The sequence below is a fragment of the Ischnura elegans genome, chromosome 1 (genome assembly GCF_921293095.1).
Source record: "Ischnura elegans chromosome 1, ioIscEleg1.1, whole genome shotgun sequence".
In the NCBI taxonomy this organism is placed as follows: domain Eukaryota; kingdom Metazoa; phylum Arthropoda; class Insecta; order Odonata; family Coenagrionidae; genus Ischnura; species Ischnura elegans.
The window spans coordinates 114,716,525-114,739,508 of record NC_060246.1 but is presented as its reverse complement, the minus strand read 5'-3'; the positions used below and the strand labels follow the sequence as shown (position 1 = coordinate 114,739,508).

The window sequence follows — 22,984 nt, the reverse complement described above, 5'->3', positions numbered from 1 at the left end:
AAATATTTCACGCGGTGCAGCCTCCATCTCACATGTGCTGCTGTGTGTTATTTTGCCGACGCCGGCGTGATTTGGAATTTGAGGAATGTTCAGCATTCAAATGATTCCTCAAAAATAAAGAAAAAGCAATCGCACGGTTCGCGAATCGTTGTTGGCACCAACGAATCCCACGAAGAATCTTTTAAACTGAAGTCGTTTATGTGTTCCATGCATTTTATGCTGTGTACTTGAACAAAATAGCATAGAATTTTCCTCATCGCCATTAGGACAGCGATCATTTAGCAGTTAATTGTTAGGTGATTATAGTAAACCACGAGTTGTCAATGTGCCTGATTGGTTTGGAAACACCAAAGGAGGAAATTTATGCCAAAAAAATCAATTGACTCGATCAGGGTGTCCATGGTCGATTCCCGAATTTTTCAAAGCTATGTTGTTTAGAACATTGCGCCCGTTAGAGGTCGAATCCGTCCCTCTCGCCGGACTTTTTTTTTCGTGCCGTGTCGCTTTAAACGTATGACATCATCTTGAAACTTTCAAATTATATTTAGTAAAGCCCTTGGCAACACTTAACTGTATCTCTAATTGGAAAATATTAACCGAGTATTGTGTATTAAAGATGAGGCAGATGTTGACATAGATCCCCTTTAAAATTTCAAGAGGATAACGTAATTTTTAAATAAGTAATTTAGCAAATGAATGGCAAAATACGACCGGTCAGGAAGGAGGTAATTGTACTCTTAGGAGGTTTAGAAACTTCGACATGATTCCGAATCAAACTTACAATTATTGGTTTTTTTCTAGTCGATGAATATTTTAAACTGCTGAGTTTCTCCGCGTTCTTCATCCGGATTGTTTCGCATGCATTTTTCTCCCTCGGGCGTGGATTCCCACTCCTCTAACCGCCCACCAACGGCAACTATATCGGAGAAATCGCGGCGGTGGACCACAAATTGCTTCGCCCTGTCGACGCCTTCCCCTATCCGCCCCTCCTCCTACCCATTTCTCTCTCTTTTTCTTTTCCTTTCTCTCTCTCTCTCCGTGATGGACTCGCGGGGTTTCGCATGGAATCGAACTTTCGTGGCGGCGACTCGAGAGCACCCACGACAGCCAAGCGGCTGGGCCTCGCAAATGAGGCCGTTCACCCGGAACCAAATTCACATCATGATACGTGCGAGCGTTATTTTGCAGGTTTCCAAAAGTTTTGTTCCTTGAACGGTGGCATGTTCAGGAACCATGCTGAGTGAAAGAAGAAACAATGAGCCGCCTACGTGAAAAGGTTGTTTTGCATGTTTTGGAAGTCCCGAGAAGCCACTAGACGGCTTCCACGCTCTGCCTCAATTTCGCCGGCTGGATTCTCGGTGGCCGGTCGCCTCCCCGGTGGCTGTAAAATCAACTCTACAGTTAAGCTAAAGTGCGTATTTCCTTAGGCATATATACATAAATAAAATGACCTCACCGCGCTGTTAACAGTTGAAGCAGGTTCGGTACCTCCATCTGTAGCTGCCTTCCACTTATTAGAAAAGGGAAGATGCGCGTAATTCGATTGTTGAGTAACGAAAACCGGTAGGGGTTGATGAATTCTGTTATTTGGGTTGCAGAATAACTAGCGATGGGAGAAGCAATAAAGAAATTATCAGCAGGATAGCCCAGGCAAAGAGAGCATTTCACCTAAACAAAGACTGTAACGTCGTGTCCATGGTGTTCGGCGTGATTGATTATGCATTGATGTTTGAATTTTATTTTTATTTGTATACATATTTGTGTTTATATTGGTGCTTTGGAGTTGAGGGCGCTATTGTGATGGAGGAGTAAACAGGGGATTGTTAGAGGGAGAGCCATTTTGGATGGAGGAGAGGAAATAAAGCTCCAAAGATTATTAATTATTATTATTGTCTGAGAAGAAAAAAAGGTTGCGACATCACAAGACCTACTTACACCGGGAAATTCAAACGTAGAAGTAAGGAAACAATTCAGCAGAACTTAATTTAGTTGCAGTATGATTCTATACGGAAGTGAGACGTGGACAATGACAGATGCGGAGAAATCGAAGGAAGAGGCCTTCGAATTGTGGTACTACAGAAGAATCACCTCTGAATTGGATACGCGGAAAATTACAGCTCATAAACTACTCATACATTCCACCTAGGAGCATGGTCTATCCATGTTTTAATTTGAGGCTGACTAACCTGCAGATTCCTACTCGTTGGGAAACGATGTATTGGGAAACATCGTCCTCAAACCGTCGATTACCATCGCGTTGATTTCTGGTGCTTAAAAACTCATCAATTAAGATCATTCAATCGAATTTCTTGCGCCTGATTTTATCCAGTCCGCCGAGCTTCGTGTATTCTACCGCTGCTACTGCCGTGGGCGTATAGGTCGCCACCTGCGCACATTTCGCGCTGTCCACTCGGGCCGGTTTCGCACGCGACCGGCCGTGTGTCATTTGTTTCAAGCTTGCATTAGTTTTGCGTCTCCTTTCTCTTTGTCTGATAAAGAAGCGTTATTCAAGCGGCATTAATATACGTCAACGGCCCCTGTGGCGTGCACGATAACCCTCTGGCGTCTTTTCCGTGCTGTGTGTGTCACGGAAGAGAGTCGAGGGTTGGCAGGATAGTGTTTTTTGTTTCCTCTCTCTTCGGTGTATCACGGACACCACGCTAGGCATGTATAATTCCACGGGCACACGCTGCAATTCGTGGAATCATGCCCTCAAATTGTGAGGAAAGCGAGAGCTTTGTGCTTGGGCTGTAAATTTCATTTTATTACGTCTTATTTCAATGGTACCTCGTCGCCCTCAATTCCCTAATGCATTTCACTAGTATTTTCATTTTAAGAAGTTTGAATGCATTGCAATGAGTCCGTAACGCTGTGCAATATTATGTGTTTATTTTGAATCAGTGCTTTTAAGAATCTTTTTTCCCACGAAGGTTTAAAGGTGACCATATTTTCAAGACATGGTTTTACGACTCGTAGATTCATGACAATTTCGTGGGTTTTTGATGCACGGAAATTTTAGCTTAAAATAGATCAAGAATATTAAAATAACAATCGTATTGAAATAAGAATTTTAATTGTGTTTCACTTCCTTCCTCAAATATCGTTCTACTCTTTCAAATTGACAGTCATGTAAATTTTAACATTATTTTTTAGTGGTATTTGAGAACAAGGCTTGATATGTGTATTAAGTCGCTTGCTATATTCTTCCTTGCTTTTGTCAGAAGGAAACATCCATCCATTCCTCTCAAGAAACCAAATTTCCGTAGCTAAACGCGTAGGATATTTATTTTCCGGCGGCGCACAGTGTCGGCTATCGAAACATATTTTATCAAGCTGTGTAAGTATAAGATTTGAACATCAGATTTGACCGCTATTTTTAAAAATTTTAATAATAAGTAAGTCTTTTCACATTATAATATAGAATAATTTTCACTTTTTGTAGTATTTTAATCTTTCTGGGTCTAGTACCATTTTTGCTGAAAAATCGTAATAGATTTTAGCCTTTACATAACGTTACCGTGGGAAAGTAGGAACCTTGTTAGTGTGGTGGCCTCGAAAGACAATGGTCCGTTGATCGATTCACGGTCCAGGAGTTTTTTTCTACTGGCATTTCATGTGAATTCTCGCTTATTTTAAATTTATTGGTTGAAATAGTTAAACACTTCGACAAGGTGTCCACCTAATTGGCAGGAGTCGTTTTAATGTTATATGATAGAAAAATGCTATCGCAAGTGTGTCTGTTTTTTTCGTTTATCATTATCTAGTAACGTAACTAACACGTTTTTTCCGTTTTTACGCATGAATAAACCGATATACAAATGGTTTTTATTTTTTAAGAATCAACTTCAACACTTTCGATGAGCTTTACTTCTGCTAACTGAAGCATGTAATTTTATTTGAAAACTAAGAAAAAAATCCATCGAGATAACTTTCCTCGTAATGAACTAGTATCGCGGCGGAAGGAGTAGTGTGCCGGATGTCGACGCGATAATGTTAGCTCCCTTAGTCACAGGAAGGAGTGCAGCATCGCAGCCTTTTAAGGATGTCCCGCCCAGAAAGGATATGAATGACTTTTTCATCTAGATTGTGAAATTAGGTTCTCTGAATTAAACGTATGTTGTTAAAAAGTAATCAGGAATTTTCATGCTGCTTTCTAAGTCTATTGAATAATCGGTAAGTTTCTGAAACCATAAATGAAAATACACATCTGTTTTTATCTTAAAAATTGCAGGTTAAAAGAAAAATGGTATTATTATTTTGACAGTAAACTGGTCGTTTAATAATAGTGGTAGAAAGAAAATTAATCACCATAAAAAGCAAATTTTTAGGATGCTAGAAACTTGATGCTCTATCTGAAGCCAACGTAAGTCCGTTTGGTGAAAGTGGCGTTAATATCGGCTAAAAATAATGGAAAATTTCATTCGTTGAATACATAATACAGCATTGACTCATACGCATCGTATGCTCTCCCGTCTTGGTTTTATTTTTGATGCCTATGGGTGTCGCTTGCGGCAGAAGTAGTATTTTTAAACAATTTTTCCAGTACTTTGGCAACAAATACGGTTTCTAAGCGCTGTATCAAGGCAGGACTTCCTTAATCCATGGGGCTTAAACGTTTTTTCTTCGTCGACTTCTCTCCATTGGTGGAGAAAACGCGGAATGATAGCCTCTCACCCTTTTTCGCTACCCCCGAATCATTTAATGATCGAGACAGAGATCGAAATGAAGAGGTCTCGCCCGCCCTCGGGTCGATACGGAAAAACTCGGCAAGGCGTGCGGTCGCCGCCGCTGACGTGGCGGCGATTCAGGGGTCGTCGGTGACGTAGGGCGGCGCCGTTCGGTTGTGGCGTCATACGTGACGTCATAGAGTTTTCAAGGGATGGGAAGAGGATGGAGAGGAGGAGGAAACTCTGATGCACCAGACTCGTTTCGGTCGTATCTGCGTTCTGCTCTGCAGGCCACTTCGCAAGTTTTTGGCGGGGAAAGTAGCTAACCCCTTCATACGACTCGATATGAAATGCGTCGCAAAGGTCAACCACAAAAATTGAAACTTTGAGCTTCTTCCAATTTTTTTTCTTTGACTGGTTCATTGGCATATACGTATCCTGATAAATTTATGCGTCGTTTGCGTCACTCTCCAGTTGCGTCTCTCCCTCTTTACGATTTATACTATTTCATTCTACTGTATTATGATACCTTATTTGGACAGCGTTTTTTTGATTCTATGTTACGAGATATTATTTGATTACGTCTCCAACTTCATCTCAGTGTGTGTGTGTGTTATTATTATTATTTATTGTTTCGGTAAAATGAAAAAAATGAAAAGTATGAAAAAAAAAGTTAAAAAAAAAATAGATTTAGTTTTACATATTTTTTGGCGTGTGTGTGTGAGGTGGAGATGGCGAATCACATTCCGACCAAATAGGGAGCAAATTCTGAAGTTGAGTCTAGAGACCAGGTGTCTCTCAAATTTGAAGTAATAGTTACTCGTTATTTATTTTCGCATATCGATGTCCGCCTCAAGAATTCCAAACGCTTGAAAAAATTGAAATTGTTCCTTACGTGGTGGAATTTTTTTAACAATATTTAAAATTAAGTTATCCGAAGCTATAATAACGATGTGCGGTGCACTCTTTATCACATAGGTGCTTAATCACACTTATCACAAAGTTAGATCCCTATGTATGATCTTGTTGGCCCATAGGTGGAATGTTATTGACGGTTTCTCCATTTTTCCGAGGGGTACTATTTGCCTCGTAACATAACGACTAGTTTTGTAAAATTATGCTTCGTACCGATGGTTTTACTGACAAAAGTTGTTAAAGCTAAGATAAATATTAGTAGTATTCTCTACGCAGTTGGTTAAGAAGACAGCAGACGGAAGTACGTTATGGCGTCTTCAGAGGACGCGTACCTCCCGCTGTCCCAGATTTTATGGTGACGGTTTACTCGTTTAAAACATGTGATATAATCTTAGAAAATGTCAGAGTACGTCGAGTTGACCTTGCTAATCATTTGTGTGTATCTCGGTTTTAAAAATTTCGCCTCTGTATTTTCGCAGAATCTATTTGTATACGATATTTTAATATTAGGAAAAAATCTGAAGGTCTGATCTATATATTTGCTCTAAAAAAATTTCAAGATGATAGAGAAAGTTAAGAAGTGATGCGTCAGTAACAAAACAGAAGACGAGCGATCGAGGGAGAGGTATGCGTCATCTACTGGAGTTGTAGAGTAAGGGTACGGCAGTGGCAGGGGTCGTGTTTGCCTCCCCTACGGACGGGGCAAGTATCGGAAGAGAATTCGCTTCCCTCGCGCCCCCTGCGGTCGAGGGAGAAGAGTGTGCGAGGAAAATTTTGATGCCGACAATCGATACATCGCTTGGGTTCCAGGCGAGCATCGTAGAAGTCGATTTGGCGGCGGGAGGAGGAGGGCGAGGGAATGAGTGTTATCGTCGTAGTTCTCGGTTTGAAAGAGGAGCAAATCAAATCCCTAGGGAGCACGCATTGCTATTTTCCGGAATTTTTTCGCAGCGGGATTCCCTCCCCGGAGGCACTCTTGAGCCACGAGGACCTTCCGATTCACTCGTAGAACGTGCGTACATGTAGCCGGAAGAACGTCGCACTTTTTTACAGAGCGTAAAAATACGAAAAAGTGCATCCTTTGTATTTTATTATTATTTATTTAATATTATTTTTATTTTTAGGAAAAGAAAAATACGAAGAACTTGGTATACTTGTTTCACGTCTAGAATTAATCTTCAACTCGAAACACGTCTGAGAATTAGTAGTATTTTGTTCCTCGCGACTAATGACCTTGACATTAATAAATACAATTGTTATTTTTCCGTGAAATGTTGTATTAAATTTTTAGGGGCTGGTTTTGGATTGTGAACGAATTAAAAATAATTTTATCGTAGTCATAACTATGTTACAACGATCAAATTCTTGTAAGCCATGTTTCAGCGGTGTCATGGCAAAATTAGCAGTGCCGGAACGCACTTTCTTTAACCTTTTAAAAGGTGAAATGTTACTCTGTGTGTTTTTTTCATTACAAGTTACGTCTGCATATTTTAAAATGTATAAGCCTTTGTTTAATCAGTATTTCAATTCTGGATTTTGTAATTTTTTGCTCAGTTATTATTAATATTTGACTATCATATCTTTTCTTAACCATTGCCGGAACGGCGCTTAGGCACCATGACTCCACTGCCGTGTTTCATATACTTAATTTTTGTTTATTCGTGACTATTACCATGTTCAGTGGGCGATTTGCGTCATTGAATTACGCAGGTAGCGGTGGAATGGAATCGGAATGATATGGAAAATTTGTAACGAAATTGCTCGTTGTAAAAATAATTTTATCCGCTTTGTGACTCACAAGATGCTTGGAGAAGAATTAGTTTTTCACTTCTCGGTTCGTGGGATTCGACTCTTCTTTCATGTTTACGGAAGATGAATTCAAAGTAAGATGTTTTCAGAAATGTGTTGGTTGCAAACTCGTTCCATGCGCCCATCGGGTGCAACCGTGCTCTATCTATCCGTATTTTATCCGCAAGTCTTTTTCCTCGCCCCCTGAGAGCTCCGCCTCGGCTAGCCGAGAGACGTTATGCATGAGGAACGTACGAGAAGCCAAAGGAAAGGAAGCGTTGACTCCATCAAAATGAAATTTTTGGTGAATGTATTCGCAGATTGTGTTCCTCACAAACCACCCTGGATCAATCCGTCCTTTTGCATAGCGGCGGTGTCACTGTTCCACATGGAGGATTGTTTTGCAAAAGTTTTAGCGTAGTTATTTGCAACCATCGTCTTTGATTGCATTAAAATTACTAAAATAATGACCACTTATGCGGTAACTCGTTTACGTATCTACTGGAGGACTGATTACTGTTTTGCACCAGTTTCCCGTGCAGTTGGGAATCCAATCGGGGTCGCTTTCCTCGCGCAATATGTTTTCCAGCACCCAAGATGGCCGCCCGTTTTTAGGAAAAAAACTAAAACTAGGCGAGGAGGGCGCGCCTCCGTATAGTGTGTCTGCCCTCCTCCCCCCTACTCGCCGCTCGGAAGCCGCAGCCTCCCTCCCTGTGAGGAGCCCCGCCCTGGAGACGCGACCCCAAACGCAAGCAAGACCTTTGACGCCTCGCCTCTCCTTGATCCTCGGACTGTGTTTGGGACAGGGCTGAGTCGTTCATGAGTGAACCGTTCATTTTGAACGAATCATTGCCTTGAACCGAATGATTTGAATTCCATTAATCGTATTAATTTGTTCGTAATGGATCAAATGCTACGTGTTGTTCAATTCGATCATGTGATTCATTTATAATCGTCGCTCAAGGGTATGTTATGAAGGGGAAAAGGAGTTGGCGCAGATAAATGCCCCGCAATAAGGGTACTGAATGTAACACGGAGTTACTTAGAAAATAATAACAAATACATTTATGGTGTCAGGAGATTTTCAAGCTTGATACATTAGAAATAAGTATAAAATTATATTGGAGAATGTATTTTGAACATTGTAATTTTGTTGAATCATAAAAATTTGTACCTACTATAAAGTAAAAATTATATCTCTTGGATTGCACGTATTAATATTCCACTTCAAAGTCTGCGTAATTCCTATAATTCTAGGGATTGGCCTTCCACATAACCTAAAGCAAAATGAAGCTTGCATGGAAGTCGCCGATGGATTTGTTGACAGTCATAATGCTTAGATTATATAGTTAATAGTGTTCATTTTGATCATTGAGCTCGTTCCTGGTTCGTTCTAATGCGCAGTTTCGTCAAGTTAGCAATTTTAATGTCAAGACGCAATTCTTATTGAGTTTGCAGAGTTAATTTTTACAGGAATTTTCATTTGGTTTATATTGTTCATTATGTTCACTTGGCTCGTATTGCTCATCGTTTTTACATTAGGATATTTTCTCACATTAGTCCCATTGTGAACGAGTTGAAAGACCAATTCATCGACACGTCCCAAATAATTTGACTCGAATCACTGAATTGAATCGAAAATCCGACCTCTAGCTTAGGTAAGGGGACGGGAGTGTAGGGGAGTGTGCCTTTCGTTCGTATCCCTATTCTCCCTCTCCATGGCGACGTGTCTCGTGTCTCCATGGCGACGAATTGGGGAGGACCACTGTCATGGCGACACACTAATGCGAATTCCGCCGTAATTCTGGCCAAAACCAAAACGGGCGTAGTTCGTAATTAAGTAAAATATTTGCCTAAAACTCGATACAGATCACTTGCGGACTTGTGGTTTCAGACGAAACATACGGTAGCGTGGATTTACCGAGTCGAAACTAACACTTAAAATTTTTACGAAGTTTCTCATCGAAACGGTTGCTTAATAATAATTATATCGTTTGCATAAAATACGTTAGCTCACTGATATTATGAGCAAACAGTCAAATAGGATTCGGTTTAAACTCATAAAATTTGTAACAAAATATTGAAAAAGTGATTTTAAAAAACTGATATAAACTAGTGATGAAATATATTCATGCGAGGAAAATGTCAATTACATTCAATGATATAATTAATATATCTGATAACTATATAAAGTTATGAGAAATGTCGGAAAATGCACCAAAAGTTCATAATAATGAAAATATAGCTTTGCAGTCTGACTGAAAAACAACCACACTCTCTAGGATTTCGGACTGCGGTGAAATAAAGCGAAAACCAGCCAGGTTAAGTTTGTTAGTAATTGCAATAAGTATATATTTTAAATTATTTATATGTGTAAATCAGGATCAAATTAATTTGAGTCTTGAAAAAACGTAAAACTTCATTGCCATGAAGCTATCACCTTCTCCCCCCCCAATCGCAAATTTCAGGTTATTTGAGTGCAGCCAGAAAATCTTTTGACAAGAAAATCTGCTTCCTTCTGTGTATATGAAGCCTCTTCTATGAATAGCTTGTGTTATGACTAGCTGAAGTTATTATGTGTTCCTTGGTCGCTTCTCGGGATCGGGAGTAGCCGTTCAGGTACAAACAAATATCCTAGCCACGCGCCTACCTCTTCTTCCTCCTTCCAAAGCATCCCGGGCAATATATCTCTAGGAGGGAGAGCATTTTGCCATGTAACTTGCACAACTTCAATGTAGACCTCTTAATAAAGTGCCTAGCGGTATTAGTAGCACATATTTCGAAATAATCAATACCTATTACAAATAAGCAAAATATTAGTCACAATGTCGTTTAAATACGCCGTATAATATTTAATTTAATATATTTAATAACATCAATACGCAGTATCTTGTATTCATAGTTAACGGTCTATAATTTCATCATTTTAAACGTACGATATTTTTCCATGGGGTGACCGCCCGCCGTGGGCTATGGTACGAGAGAGTTCATTTACAAGTAGATCTCTTTTTATAACCATTGAAATTGTTTTTATAGAGAATAATAATTATTTCTGGCAAATGAATCTCATGTGGGCTTTACTTGGGGAATGTTACCAGCTGGAAATTTCTTAATTTCCTAATGTATGGCATGGCTTCGTGTTTGGAGGAGGCGACCGACAGCTGAGGTCATTTGCGCCATGAGGGAAGGTTAGGTAAGGAAGGGTGGAGAGAAACCCGGCGTCCGCATTAGCCTGCTCATGAGCCTGCTCTTAACGAGAGGCGGCAAGGGGACCACGGCTTAACGTCCCATCCGACGGACGGAGTGTTGCGCTAGAAATGTCCTCCACACAACATTCAAGCAGGGTTTGGCCAGTCTCCGAAAATTCTCTGCCACTGTTGGGATTTGAACCCGGGCCCGCTGGGTAGGAATTCCAAATGTAGCTTAGTGCAATTTACCACCAGTCGTTTGATTATAGTCTCTCTAACGGAAGCATCTTCAAAGTAAATGATGGGAGAGACATAACAAAACACCCATGTATTTATTTTTAAGTGTTATATAGCTGTTTTTTTGGAACTTTATATGATAATTACTGAACTCAATGCAAGGAATCATCGCGAGAAATTTAAATACGCAAGAATACTCGAGGAAAATAAAGTATGCATAAATAGCAGCAAATTACATTTATAAGAAGTAGTTCAGGATCAAGCAACTACTTTTCCCATGGCTTCATTTTATACATATTTGGCTATAATTTGATAACGATGCAAGTTATCGATTAACTTTATGTCTTCATACATTTTGGAAAATAGTTTTAATCTGATCAGTTGCTCATAAATATTTTTAGTAAAATTATGTAACAAAAAATAGGTCCTATAGCAACATTGAATTACTTAAGTAACCTTCAAATATTGAGTTAATTGTGTTTTTATTCCTTTGATTTCCAATATCCCCTGATATTAAGCTAATGAACTTCCTGTTCTATCTTCCTGAAGCACTCGTGGCCGTCAAAACTCTTCGGAAGAGGCTGCTGTCTATACTCATTGTCCGTGAAAAAATAAAAAGGTTGGACTCATGCCATTAGCACCTCCGTTTACCCAACTTCAGGTGGCAATAACGGGAATAAAAAAACACTTTTCCTTCCTTCAAAACCTTTTCAATTTTAGGGTTTTGGCCAGGAATTTCGGAAAATTCGCCTCTGGGCGACGGCGGCCTCTCGGAGGAAGAGAGTGATGATGGGTGGCTTGGGTTCACCCGGAGTTAGTCTATGTGCGCGATAAGGACTAGTAAGGGGACCCCTTTTCTTCATTCTCTAGGGCGCGCGCGCAGACTCCCTCTCTGTGTAAAGGCTGGAGATTTGAGAGGGGAATGAATCTGGGTCACCGGGTTTGGAGATTTGGGGGTGGGGGTGAAGGATTGCGGGGCGCAGGCGTTGGACGTCGCACTCCCTCCGAGCTCCCGACTCCCGCTCATTAGGATATTTTACCCTGACCCGAAAATACTCTATACTCATGTTTACTTAAAGGTTTCGGGAGGTGGAGGGGGTAAACGAATGTTCGGTCGAACAGGTTCCTCGAACATGGTGGCAACAAAAAAACTTGCGAATTTCACTGAATATTAATTATCAGATGAGGATTATTCTTACCATGGAAACTTGGGTCGTGTTATAATAAAACTATTCTTAGAACAGTTCCACAAATTCTACGCCGTCATGGTCGCCGGTCAGTAATACTGCGATTGCTTTGACGCAGCTCTCCTCAAAATTTGCATTTCAGTCAATCGTTCCGCACCCTAGCATTTCTTACCACTCACGTGTCCCTTGACCTATGTCTGCATCAGGTCTTCATGCCTCAAGATTTGGCCAATAAGTTGTTCCGTCTTCTTCTTTTCCTAAGTTTCCTCTGCGCACCTACTCTTGGTAGGACTTCCTCTTCGCTCACTAGGTCGATCAATTTGATTTATGTTTATAAAAAGGACAGTATTGCACTGTGGTTAAGTTACTTGGTGAGACCAAGTTCGGTGCTAATTGGTTCATTCGTTAATTTTCTTTTCTTGTTTATAGTGGTTGAGTTTATAAATTATTACGTATTTTTCCGTTTTTCGATCCGTCGCCTGCTTTCCGTCGGCGAAAAATCAACGGCCGTAACCTTTTTGCTGATATGTTTATGATGTCGCGAACTCCTTTCGAACGGGTCACCGAAGAATTTTCTACTAATACGGGATTAAAAAGCTCGATATGTCTACGCGGTGTCCTGGGAAGCTTGATATCCGTGGTTGCGTTCACGATCGAGGGCAATTTTTTCCTATGTAAATTGATTAGAATTTCACCGCTGTTTATGGGGCGGATTAGAAGTATTCCTCACCCTTGACCCACTGTGCATCGCTTTGGTTCATTGCGAGATGGGATAATTTAGTAAATGAGGCATATCCTGCAGTTTTTTGTGGGATACTTAATTGTCTTCTTGATGTATTCTTCGTTTGGTACCATTTTTTAAAGGCTTCTCATTCATGCTATTCCCATCTTACCTATTCTATGGACATTTTATGTTGCTGGATTAATTTTTACTTATTTCTAATACATTCATTAAACGGATGTCAACCTTTTGTGGACGTATTTGGAACAGAAAATGTTGATGGAGGTTTTTAATTTTTCGTCTCAAGGTTAAGAGGACGCATACCTCTGTCGACTGATCCAGGGGAGGATTCATTTTAGGGGAAGATCCACGATCATTCTCCAATATGCTGCCCAAATAGTTAGTTTTGCAAATAACTGAATTTTTGATGAATGGAGAATCATAAAAATTTCATTTAAATCAATAAAATCCGATTTAAATAAAAAAATCAACAAAAGTGATTTTTTTGAAAAAAATCATGATTTTTATCAACCCTGGGGTCTTTACTTTCTGAAGCGCCTTGGGGATATGCAATACCTCTCAGCGATAATCCGTCTAAGGTATAATATTCGCATACAAGTGATTTATAAATTGTTATTTCTGATCAATTATAATTTAACATCGTTTATTTAGGTGCTGAAATAAAAAAATCTAATAGAGAGTCACCTAAATGATGAGATCTTATCAATTTCTCCATATATTTCAGAGGGTGGGGGTCCTTAATCTGTCACAGGATTGATGGTATTTTTTTGGTGACGTGTTACTTGTTTAAAACTTAAAATTTTCGGAGTCCATAGAGTAGAGCTTAGTCAATATTTGTCTGTTTATCAATTGTAAAAATATGAGCATATGAAAAATGACTGGGGTAATGTCTTCAAGTTTGAGATGCAGGCAAATGAATTTTGTTTACAATGTACGGATGCCCTAAAAATTTTAAGATGATAGGATTAGTTTTAAGCAAGTCATCCGCCACCAAAAAATACTGATCAATTAAAAAGTATGCTCTTTAAGATGATGAATACTTTGGTTCAGGGTATGTTTGTGGAATGAGGAGTCTGTTAATACGTTGCGTACGGATGGCGAGAATTCTCGTCATTTTTTTCCCGAACGTTCCGGACGGATGACGAAGATTCTCGTCATTTAGGCGCATCAACCTAAATAATTTTAAAGTGTACAATACGTATTCGTTAGTACGTTTTCAGTTGTTGCTCATTATTCATAATGAATTGATGCATCATAACGTTTGATTGGGTAAAGTTAAATTCTAAACATTACCTTTTTAACCATGTTTAAACCAAAGGCATTACGCCTTAATAGGCACATATTTCCAATCTCAACACCTCCACCCAGAATCGGCATTCCTAGGAATTTAAATACCCCGGTATGCAACGTGTTAATAGATGAAGGTTTTAAATCATACAGTGTAATTATTTAGTTGTTTTTAACTCTGGAAAACTGACAATTTTATTCTTTTTTCTTCAACAGTTGACTGGTCTTGCAGTGATGGTGGTTGCTACGTGGATGCTGGTCGACCCAACATTTTACGTCAGCGTTGCACAAAATGAAAGCAGTTACTATGCTGGATTATATATTCTTCTGGGAATAGGATGTCTAGCCTTCATTGTGGGACTTTTTGGATGCTGCGGAGCATACAAGGAATCTCAGTGCATGCTTGTGACTGTAAGTATGGATTTTTTAAATGAGCCATAATAAATAGGATTAATTTTTTTTATTTTACTGAGAGTCTTGGGGTGGGGAAGACCAGGAAGCAGTGGCGTAACTAGGAATATGCTTTGGGGAAGATGGAATGGCCTAGGGTGGCCTTCCCCTTGGGGGGTTCAGGAAAAATTTTTTTAAATGACATGCCAAGAAATACATTTTACATCACTTTGGCACTAAAAAAATTAACTTTAAGCAGATGCAGTTAGTTGTTATAAGTCAAAACTAGGCAATGGTTTTGAATATTTTTTTATTTCTCTGAGGCTTTGGGGGTGGACCTATCCTCCTCATCCCCCCCCATAGCTATGCCACTGCCAGGGAGGCTATGTATGCAGAGCAAGGTTTCATGCTGTTATGGTTCAAAAACTCTGTGGTAAAACTCTTCATACCTTTTGGAGTGCCAAACTTCCAAGGTTTTTCGTTTGAAGAGATTATTTCCAATTTTCAATGAAGAAAGTAAATTTTTTCTCCGATTAGTCAGAGTTGATAAGTGTGATAAATTACGGTGCAGACTTAATTAATTAGAATTATATTTGTGAAATCATTTGACCGAGTGGTCAATTCTTAATTATTTTTTAATAAAATGCCTAAAATTTTTTTTCACCATGTTAGTTTGAGATTACGAGCAAAAATTAGAGGGGGCAGGTTTACACCCACGGAGCACTTTTACACAGTGTGACATGGTAGCATTCATTATCTCATCATTAATTACTGGCTTTCATCATCAGTATAGGTTTTAATTTGCATATCTTAATTTTTATCTCTGATAGAAATATTTTTTGCATGAAATTGAACGAAATTACATCATGCAATGTTTTTTTGTGAATATTAGATGAAAAATTTCACCTATATACTTTTTTTGCACTATACCTATTTTTAGGTCTATGTAGAAGTTGGAATACCCGAATATAATAAATTTTCACGACTTACAACTGCTATACCAGCCTTGGTACCTATTTCATATCCCATAAAATTATTGAGGTGTTTAAATGTGCCACAGGTGCTGTGTAAACTTTCCCCATTTACTGGGGAAGTTGTTGCACTTAACTTGGTTAGTTAATAGTTGTCCTTCAGAGCTCCTGATAATTCATGAAAAAAATTAAATTCACCAGAAGGTAGGCAAGAAATCGCTCAGCGGTGTGGTGTGCTTTTTGTTTTTAATAAATGTCTGACAAAAAGCACAAAAATGAAAAACCTAAATGCATTTAAACGTGACCAGGTCTTCCCTACTAATTGGTTGCTTCAGAACTGTACTCCATGTATTGGTAGTTCAAAACATGGCATATGGAAAATGTATAATGAAAATCCTTGATTTGTCTATGAGTGAGACTGAATGATAGAAGAGTGTATAGAAGGAAAGGAAGGATGTGACTAAACAAATGTGGAAAGCTCACTTGCAGGAGAACATTATTGTATCAATACTAAAGAATTTTATTGAAAGTACAGTATTTTTAGTAAAGGATATGTTTCATGGGGTTAAGAACTAAGCAGGATGGAGATTAATTTAAGTCAGAAGATAATGAAAAGATGACTAAAGTTTTTCTTTTGATGTTATTATTAGTATGTTATCATTATGCCTGTAGAAATCATTTCCTTCTAAGTACTAGTATCTTTTTAAAGTAATGGTAATTAGGAAGATATGCATAGATTTCATCAAACAATGAGTCCATTAGGGCCTAATTTTTGTCTGAATAGTTTTCTAAAAATTAGGAGGTATGATTCAGATAATGTTGAGTGTTTGGTCTTTGCATCATGGAAAACTTTTCTTTCTCCTAGGTTGACGATATTGAACTCCTTTATTCCTCTGTTGCATTGGACACAAAAATATTTGTTTTCCAGTATTGGAAATAATTGATATGATATATTGCTCTTAGCTTATTCACTTTAAAAATTACCTTCATTCCATTATAAATGTTTCAATTATAAATCATTCATTTGGGCTTTTGATGTATAAAATGGCAAACTAAAATTTTTCTTTGGATTGAAAAGGGAATTTAACAGTACCAATGTAATGTTTAGAATACTCTATTCATATGTTGATAGTTTTGTTTTGTTGGTTGAATTTGATAATTATTAGTAGTTGTATTTTTTAAAATTATGAGCGTGAAACTGAATAGTTTCATATATTATTTAACTGAATGCTTTATTTTTGGTTTTGTGTTCTTATTGATAATAGAGTTTGTTTTTCTATACAATCTAATCCTTTCAGTTCTTCTGCCTCCTCCTCATCATTGTGGTTGGAGAGATCGCTGGAGGGGTGTGGGCTTGGAATCATTCAGAAGATTTGGAAAAGATGGTTCGGGATAATGTGAAAAAAACTGTGCAGATGGAGTACGGTGAAGTTCAAAGTCGTACAATTGCCTTCGACGGTATTCAAAGAGCGGTGAGTGCCTGGTGCATGTTTCCAAATTTATAACAGCACCATTTGGTCATCTTCCCTATTTTCCATTTGTGATTTATCAACTGAATATTTTTTATTGTTTAATAGCAAGCTAGTGCTGTCTTGGCTAATTTCATTTGGATGTTTGCTTGGAATTTTTTCAAGTTGTGGATTATATCATGCTGACAAAATCCATCAGATATTGTCCTGCCTGTCTACAGTTCACATTGTCTTTTATCTTTATCTCTACTAATATTGAAATGAGCAAATAGTTATTCAAATAAACCTCCAGCACCCAAAGAAATTTAAATTGAAATAGCATTACATTTAAAAATTACTCACATACCACTGATCAATTTCAAGTGCTTATCGTTTATTGGTGGATGAGATTTCTTTTACCTGCTGAGAATAAATGAATGCCTTTTGCATGTTAAAAGAATTAGGAGATGTTATTCACATAAATGTGTAGTTGTCAACGAAATTAAAATAAGAGTGGTTTAATTAATTATTCCTGGCAGACCAGCTGCCTGCTTTTCTGGCTGACTCTCTGGAGTGCCAACAAGGTAAACTAAAGGGGTCATTATTTAGCATTTGAGGTGTGGTTAGAATAAAATTTTTCAGGCATTGGATTGTATCAGACATCCCTCTGGCTATTTTTTTACCTGAAAACAGTGGAAAAATAGTGTATTTAAGATATTTTGTTCTAACTATGGCTTATGAACGTGAACACCAACCATTTATAGAGCCAATTTTTATGCATACAATACCATGTTTTTTTTTATATCAAATGACTTCTTACAGTGTTTGGAAATTACTACCGGACACATACCAAAATTAACAAAGGCATCATGACTGCCTTCGTTTTAGACAAGTTTAAAACAGACTTAATTGCTTAATTTTTATCTTAGGAGTATGGCCCATTCTAATATATGTACTATGTTTTTGAACTTATTCTCCTAATGTTTGTTTCCATGCTTTTCACATTTTTATCTGCTCCATTTAATGCAAAAACCCCTAACTACTAGCAAAAAATGAAGGCAGGAATACACTCTCATTTTATGCACCAAACCTAACTTATACACTCTATATTGATGGCGTGAAATCTGTTGTGTGAAATCACCACGTCTTGACATCCCAAGTCGCGTAATTAAATATTTTGCTGAAGAAAACTGCTAATTGTTTACTAGCTCTTGCAGAATCAGCCTGAAGACAACCAGGCTCTGAGATGGTAATTAAACCTCTAAGGTAGCCATATTTTCAGCGATGCAACTTAAAAAAAAAATCGAAATTTTGTAAAACTCAGGAAAATTCCATTGTTTGGATTTCTGGATTATTGATCTTCTACCTCAGTTGTTATGGAATATGCTATACAGTGGAACTTGGTTAGTACGTTCCTCCTTAGTACGGCGATTTCCCTCGGTCCCGGTACCATCCGAACAAAATACAGGTAAAAGAATTTGGTTAGTACGTTTGAAAAAATTGCGCTTTACTGGTTAGTACGCTCAATTGCTTGCCGTGACGCAACCCGCAATTCGTTCTCTAGTGTCTTCTTAAGGGTCGCAAACGTCTGAATTCATGATTTAATTTATTATTATTAGCCATTAACATTCTTCCATTCATTCCACATCTCTTTCTTCTACCGTAATTTATCCAAATGCATTTCTGAATTCTTGTGACGTGATGAAAAATAAAATGCGGCCGTTTTTCGGGAATGTCTGACTATGAAAAACTACAACCAATAAGAAGCCCCAATTTTCCCCACCCCGAGCTCCTCACCTTCTGTTGCCTTTGGAGTGCTTGGGAGTGCCCACTGCTGCGCACAAAGTTCGTGAGTGGGCAATTGTTGATATTGCACGAGTTATCATGATGAAGAAATGAGTCTTAACGGTATTAGACAATTCCCACATTATCTAAAGCAGTACTGCTCCATAAACTCGACGTCGTGCGTATTTACTTGACTACTGTTGCGGGAGCAGACGATCCTCTGGATCACCACGCGAAGATTAGCTTAAAAATACTTGATCTCGGAACGAAAGCAGACGACATTAGACAAATTTTGAAAGTAAATTTTAACTGTTTAATATAAAATTTTCTTGTAATTACGTCGTAATCTAATAATCTTGCGTGTCATCAGTCGATATATCGATCGATTTTACAATGGAAATGGTATCATTCCAGAAGCGAATGTCTACGGCTGTTGCCGTAATTTGAAAGTCAATATAATTTTGCCCAATTTTTATGATGTTTAAAAAACCAGTTGACTTACTCCGGGTTGTTGTTATATTCTCCGAGTACGCTGTGAGAAAGAAAAATGACTTGTCTTCGCTTGTCTGAGCTTCACTCGTCCTCGTTCTGTAAATATGTATAGGATAAATCACGGGAGATAGACGCCGTAATCATGAAATCGTCTCCGGGATGTCCATGAAAAATTGCGATTTTTATTCACATCGTATTGTTTTTCATGGTAGCGCTCATTTTCTTGATTTTAAATGTGAAAAGAGTTCAGGAAGGCGATCCTATGAGAACTACCGATAGTAATTGTAATTATGACGACTTTTTCACTGATTGCAATAACCCCGACTGCTATTATTTACTTTCCTCGTTAGTACGTTTTCCTGGTTAGTACGTTCATTTTTCGTGGTCCCTTCAGAAACGTACTAATCAAGTTCCACTGTAGTTGATTTCAAGGAAAAATTAACCTTTTTCACTAACATGAATAAAAAACATATGAGTTTTAAAAGAAAATTGGTTTAAGTAGCTAAAAACTTTATTTGATCATCTCTCAGTTCACTTAACCGCAACCCTCTATCTCAATTGAAGGTACTTAAAAAAAAATGAAACAGCTATTAAGAAACCAATGCTTGTAGATCATGTAGAAATGCGGATCATGAGGGGATGGGCTTTTGGGGGCCATGTGGCCCCCAAATAATATTTAGAGAAATAAACTGAGAACAAATAATATTTCACTCCAAACTTATCCTGGAAAAACTGCATTCATTTGCCAAAGTTCATGCTATTTGGTTTAATAGTGTTGGACTCTATTAAACTCTGATAAACCAACACCCTCTTTTATGTATATAGATTAATCAAGTCTCAATTTTTTTCCTAAAATGTAGCAGCTAATTATTTCCATTGTTCAGGGATTTCAATAATATTTTTCATGCTTTATGAAATGAATTGTTGAGGTACCATACATAGTGATTATTTACATGTTTGTTTTATTCTTAGTGATGACCTAGAACTTTGAGATAAAGAAACCATCACTTCTGAAGGGTTATCTGGAATGTGCTTATTTCAGTTTTCTACATAAGTCACTCATGTTTTGTGAATCTTCTCTTTCAGTTGCATTGCTGTGGAGCAAACGGCCCCTCTGATTGGTCTGGTAGCAAGTACAACACCGGGGAAAAGGGTGCTGTGGAATTGATTGCTTCCTCCCTCGTTGGGGTATGTTTGAATTTGGTTCTAATGGCTATAGCCTTTAAAGGCACAATGCAAATACACCCATGCCTCGTATAGCACAAGGGATGCGTTCCTTGGGGTCTTTGTGCTGTACGAATTTGCGTTATATGAGAACGTTTTAATATTGGGAAGATAGGGATGCGTTCCTGGTAGCATAGGTGTTGGGTATCAAATTTCCTCTAAACCATACGAGGTGTGTTCAAAAAATATCGCGACTTTTGTATTTTTTCAAAAATTATTTATTTATTCATGAATATCTATTTTGTCCCCTTCAAAGTAATCCCCATGAGATATTATACTCTTGTGCCAACGGTTTTTCCAATCTTCGAAGCACTTCAAAAAATCTTTTTTTTTTATCTTGTTCAGCTCCTCCTTCGATGCCGTCTTTATCTCGTCAATCGTAGCGTAACGTCGTCCTTTCATGGGTCTCTTCAGTTTAGGGAACAAGAAAAAGTCACAGGGGGCCAGATCTGGGGAATACGGTGGCTGCGGCATCATTAGTGTGTTGTTTTTGGCCAAAAAGTCGCGCACAAGCAACGATGTGTGAGCAGGGGCGTTATCGTGGTGCAAAAGCCAATTTTTGTTCTTCCACAAATCCGGGCGTTTCTGGCGGATTGCTTCGCGCAAATTGCGCATAACTTGCAGGTAATATTCCTTATTGACCGTTCTACCCTGTGGCAAGAACTCATGATGCACCACGCCCCTGCAATCGAAGAAAACTGTCAGCAAAACTTTCACATTCGACCGAACTTGGCGCGCTTTTTTCGGTCTTGGTTCGTGCGGCAGCTTCCATTGAGATGATTGAGCTTTGGTTTCCACGTCATAACCATCAACCCACGATTCGTCACCAGTTATGACCCTCTGCAGCAAATTTGGGTCGTCGCGGACCCAAACCCAACCCAACCCAACCCGACCCGTCTCATGCCCAAATCATTGATAAAAATCGAATGGCACGAGCCAATCGATATGTTTAGGTCCTCAGCAACTTCTCTAACGGTGATTCGACGATTGGCCAATACCATTTTCTCCACTTCATTAATTTTTTCGTCTGTTGTTGAAGTGCTCGGGCGTCCGGCACGCTCTTCGTCGTTCACATCTTCTCGGCCTTCTGAGAACATTTTGTACCACCGATAAACGTTGCTTCGGTCCAAGGTAGCTTCTGCGTATGCCACAGTCAACATTCGGAATGCATCCGCGCACTTAATTTCGTTTTTCACACAAAATTTGATACAGGTTCTTTGATCCATGGTAAAAATCGAAGACGATCCAAAACACGTGCAAGCAAAGCAGCTGTCAACAATTAAGTAAACATTCAAAATGGCCGAGCTTGTCGGCATAAGTGACAGACATGAGTACCAACATAACGCCACAAAAACATCGAAATTCGATTATATGTAACCCGCGAAAAATACAAAATTCGCGATACTTTTTGAACACACCTCTTATATATTCATATTAATAGCCTTAAAAATCCTTAATTCATGTAAACTTTTAAAGTTTAAAATATCTTTAAAGATAGTAGGCATGCATTCAAAGACTATTATTCACGTAAAAAAAGTTCATAGGTGCTTTTGAAATTCCCTCCTGTTATGCGGGTGGGCTACCATCTGCTATCTCAGGGGATTGTAATGCATTGCCGGCAGTTGACGAATTTTCTAATCAGCATGAAAACAATTATTGTGTCCCCCAGGCCCCTTTGTCGCTCATCCAAATAACAGGCTAGCGCTAATTTGAATACCATTTCATTGCTGGCGGAGTTTGTGAATGATAAATCATAACAGGCTTTAATTTGAAGTCCCCCGAGGCATTAGCAGCTACGTGAAACAGTCTTTAAATGCCTTGAAACCTGACCTAGTTTTCCTTCCCTGGCAATTAATGAACGAGATTGCATTCTTTTCCTTAACAATATCGTCTCGTCAACACTTAAAACTAGTTAAGGGGGAAAGGAGCTGCTTTCAATCACAGCTTGCAGTTCATGAGAAAATGTTGCGGTGACTGTGCTATCAACACTTGCAGATTGACCTAATATCGCCACACTGAAAATGCCTGCTTGCTGTTTAAAATTCTGGTACCAAACGGAGCTTTCACTTAATGTCTCGGAGCGATTACCCTCGTCATTTTGTACAGATTCAATGAACTTTCCATATGTGTTGATCGCTTGGTTGAAGTTGGTGCGGCTGAGGTCACTGACGTTTAAACTTCGTCTTTATTCAGAATAAGGCATCGTGAGTTTAAACTTCAGCGCAATATCACTTTGACGCTCTCCATTTTCAAAGCAATTGACCTCTTTCAATTTCTCTTCTAGGTTTATGGTTTTTCTTGATAACTTCTTGATTTTTCTTCCTGTATTCCAATTTTTTCCCTTTGTTCTCTTGGTTTTTACTCTGTATGGCTCTATCAAAATCACCTTCTACTGCTGCACTGTATTCCTAAGACACAGAGGTCCTACGACAGCTGGGAGGGAATGAAGCCATTGTATTTGAGACTCTATAGCGGACCCTTTTATGCGTTGATGCTATTCATATGCAACTTGGCCGCCGCTCCATTTCTCCCCCGTGAATACCGATGACTTTGAAGGCTTTAGCATAGACCCTCTACCTGGAAGTCAATCGCCTGATAACCTATGAAGGCAAAAATTACGTCTCAAACCGTATTGCTTAAAAAAAATCATTCCCACTAGCTCC

General features: G+C 38.7%; 1 protein-coding gene across 1 annotated transcript in view; it reads left to right on the top strand.

Annotated features, from left to right (window-relative positions):
- LOC124168407 (CD9 antigen-like) overlaps window positions 1-22,984 on the top strand; it is a 99,841-nt gene that overhangs the window by 60,976 nt on the left and 15,881 nt on the right. Inside the window, exons 2-4 of the mRNA XM_046546625.1 lie at window positions 14,228-14,422; window positions 16,671-16,844; window positions 20,184-20,285. Coding sequence (XP_046402581.1) covers window positions 14,228-14,422; window positions 16,671-16,844; window positions 20,184-20,285 — 471 coding nt within the window. The remainder of the gene's footprint in view (window positions 1-14,227; window positions 14,423-16,670; window positions 16,845-20,183; window positions 20,286-22,984) is intronic.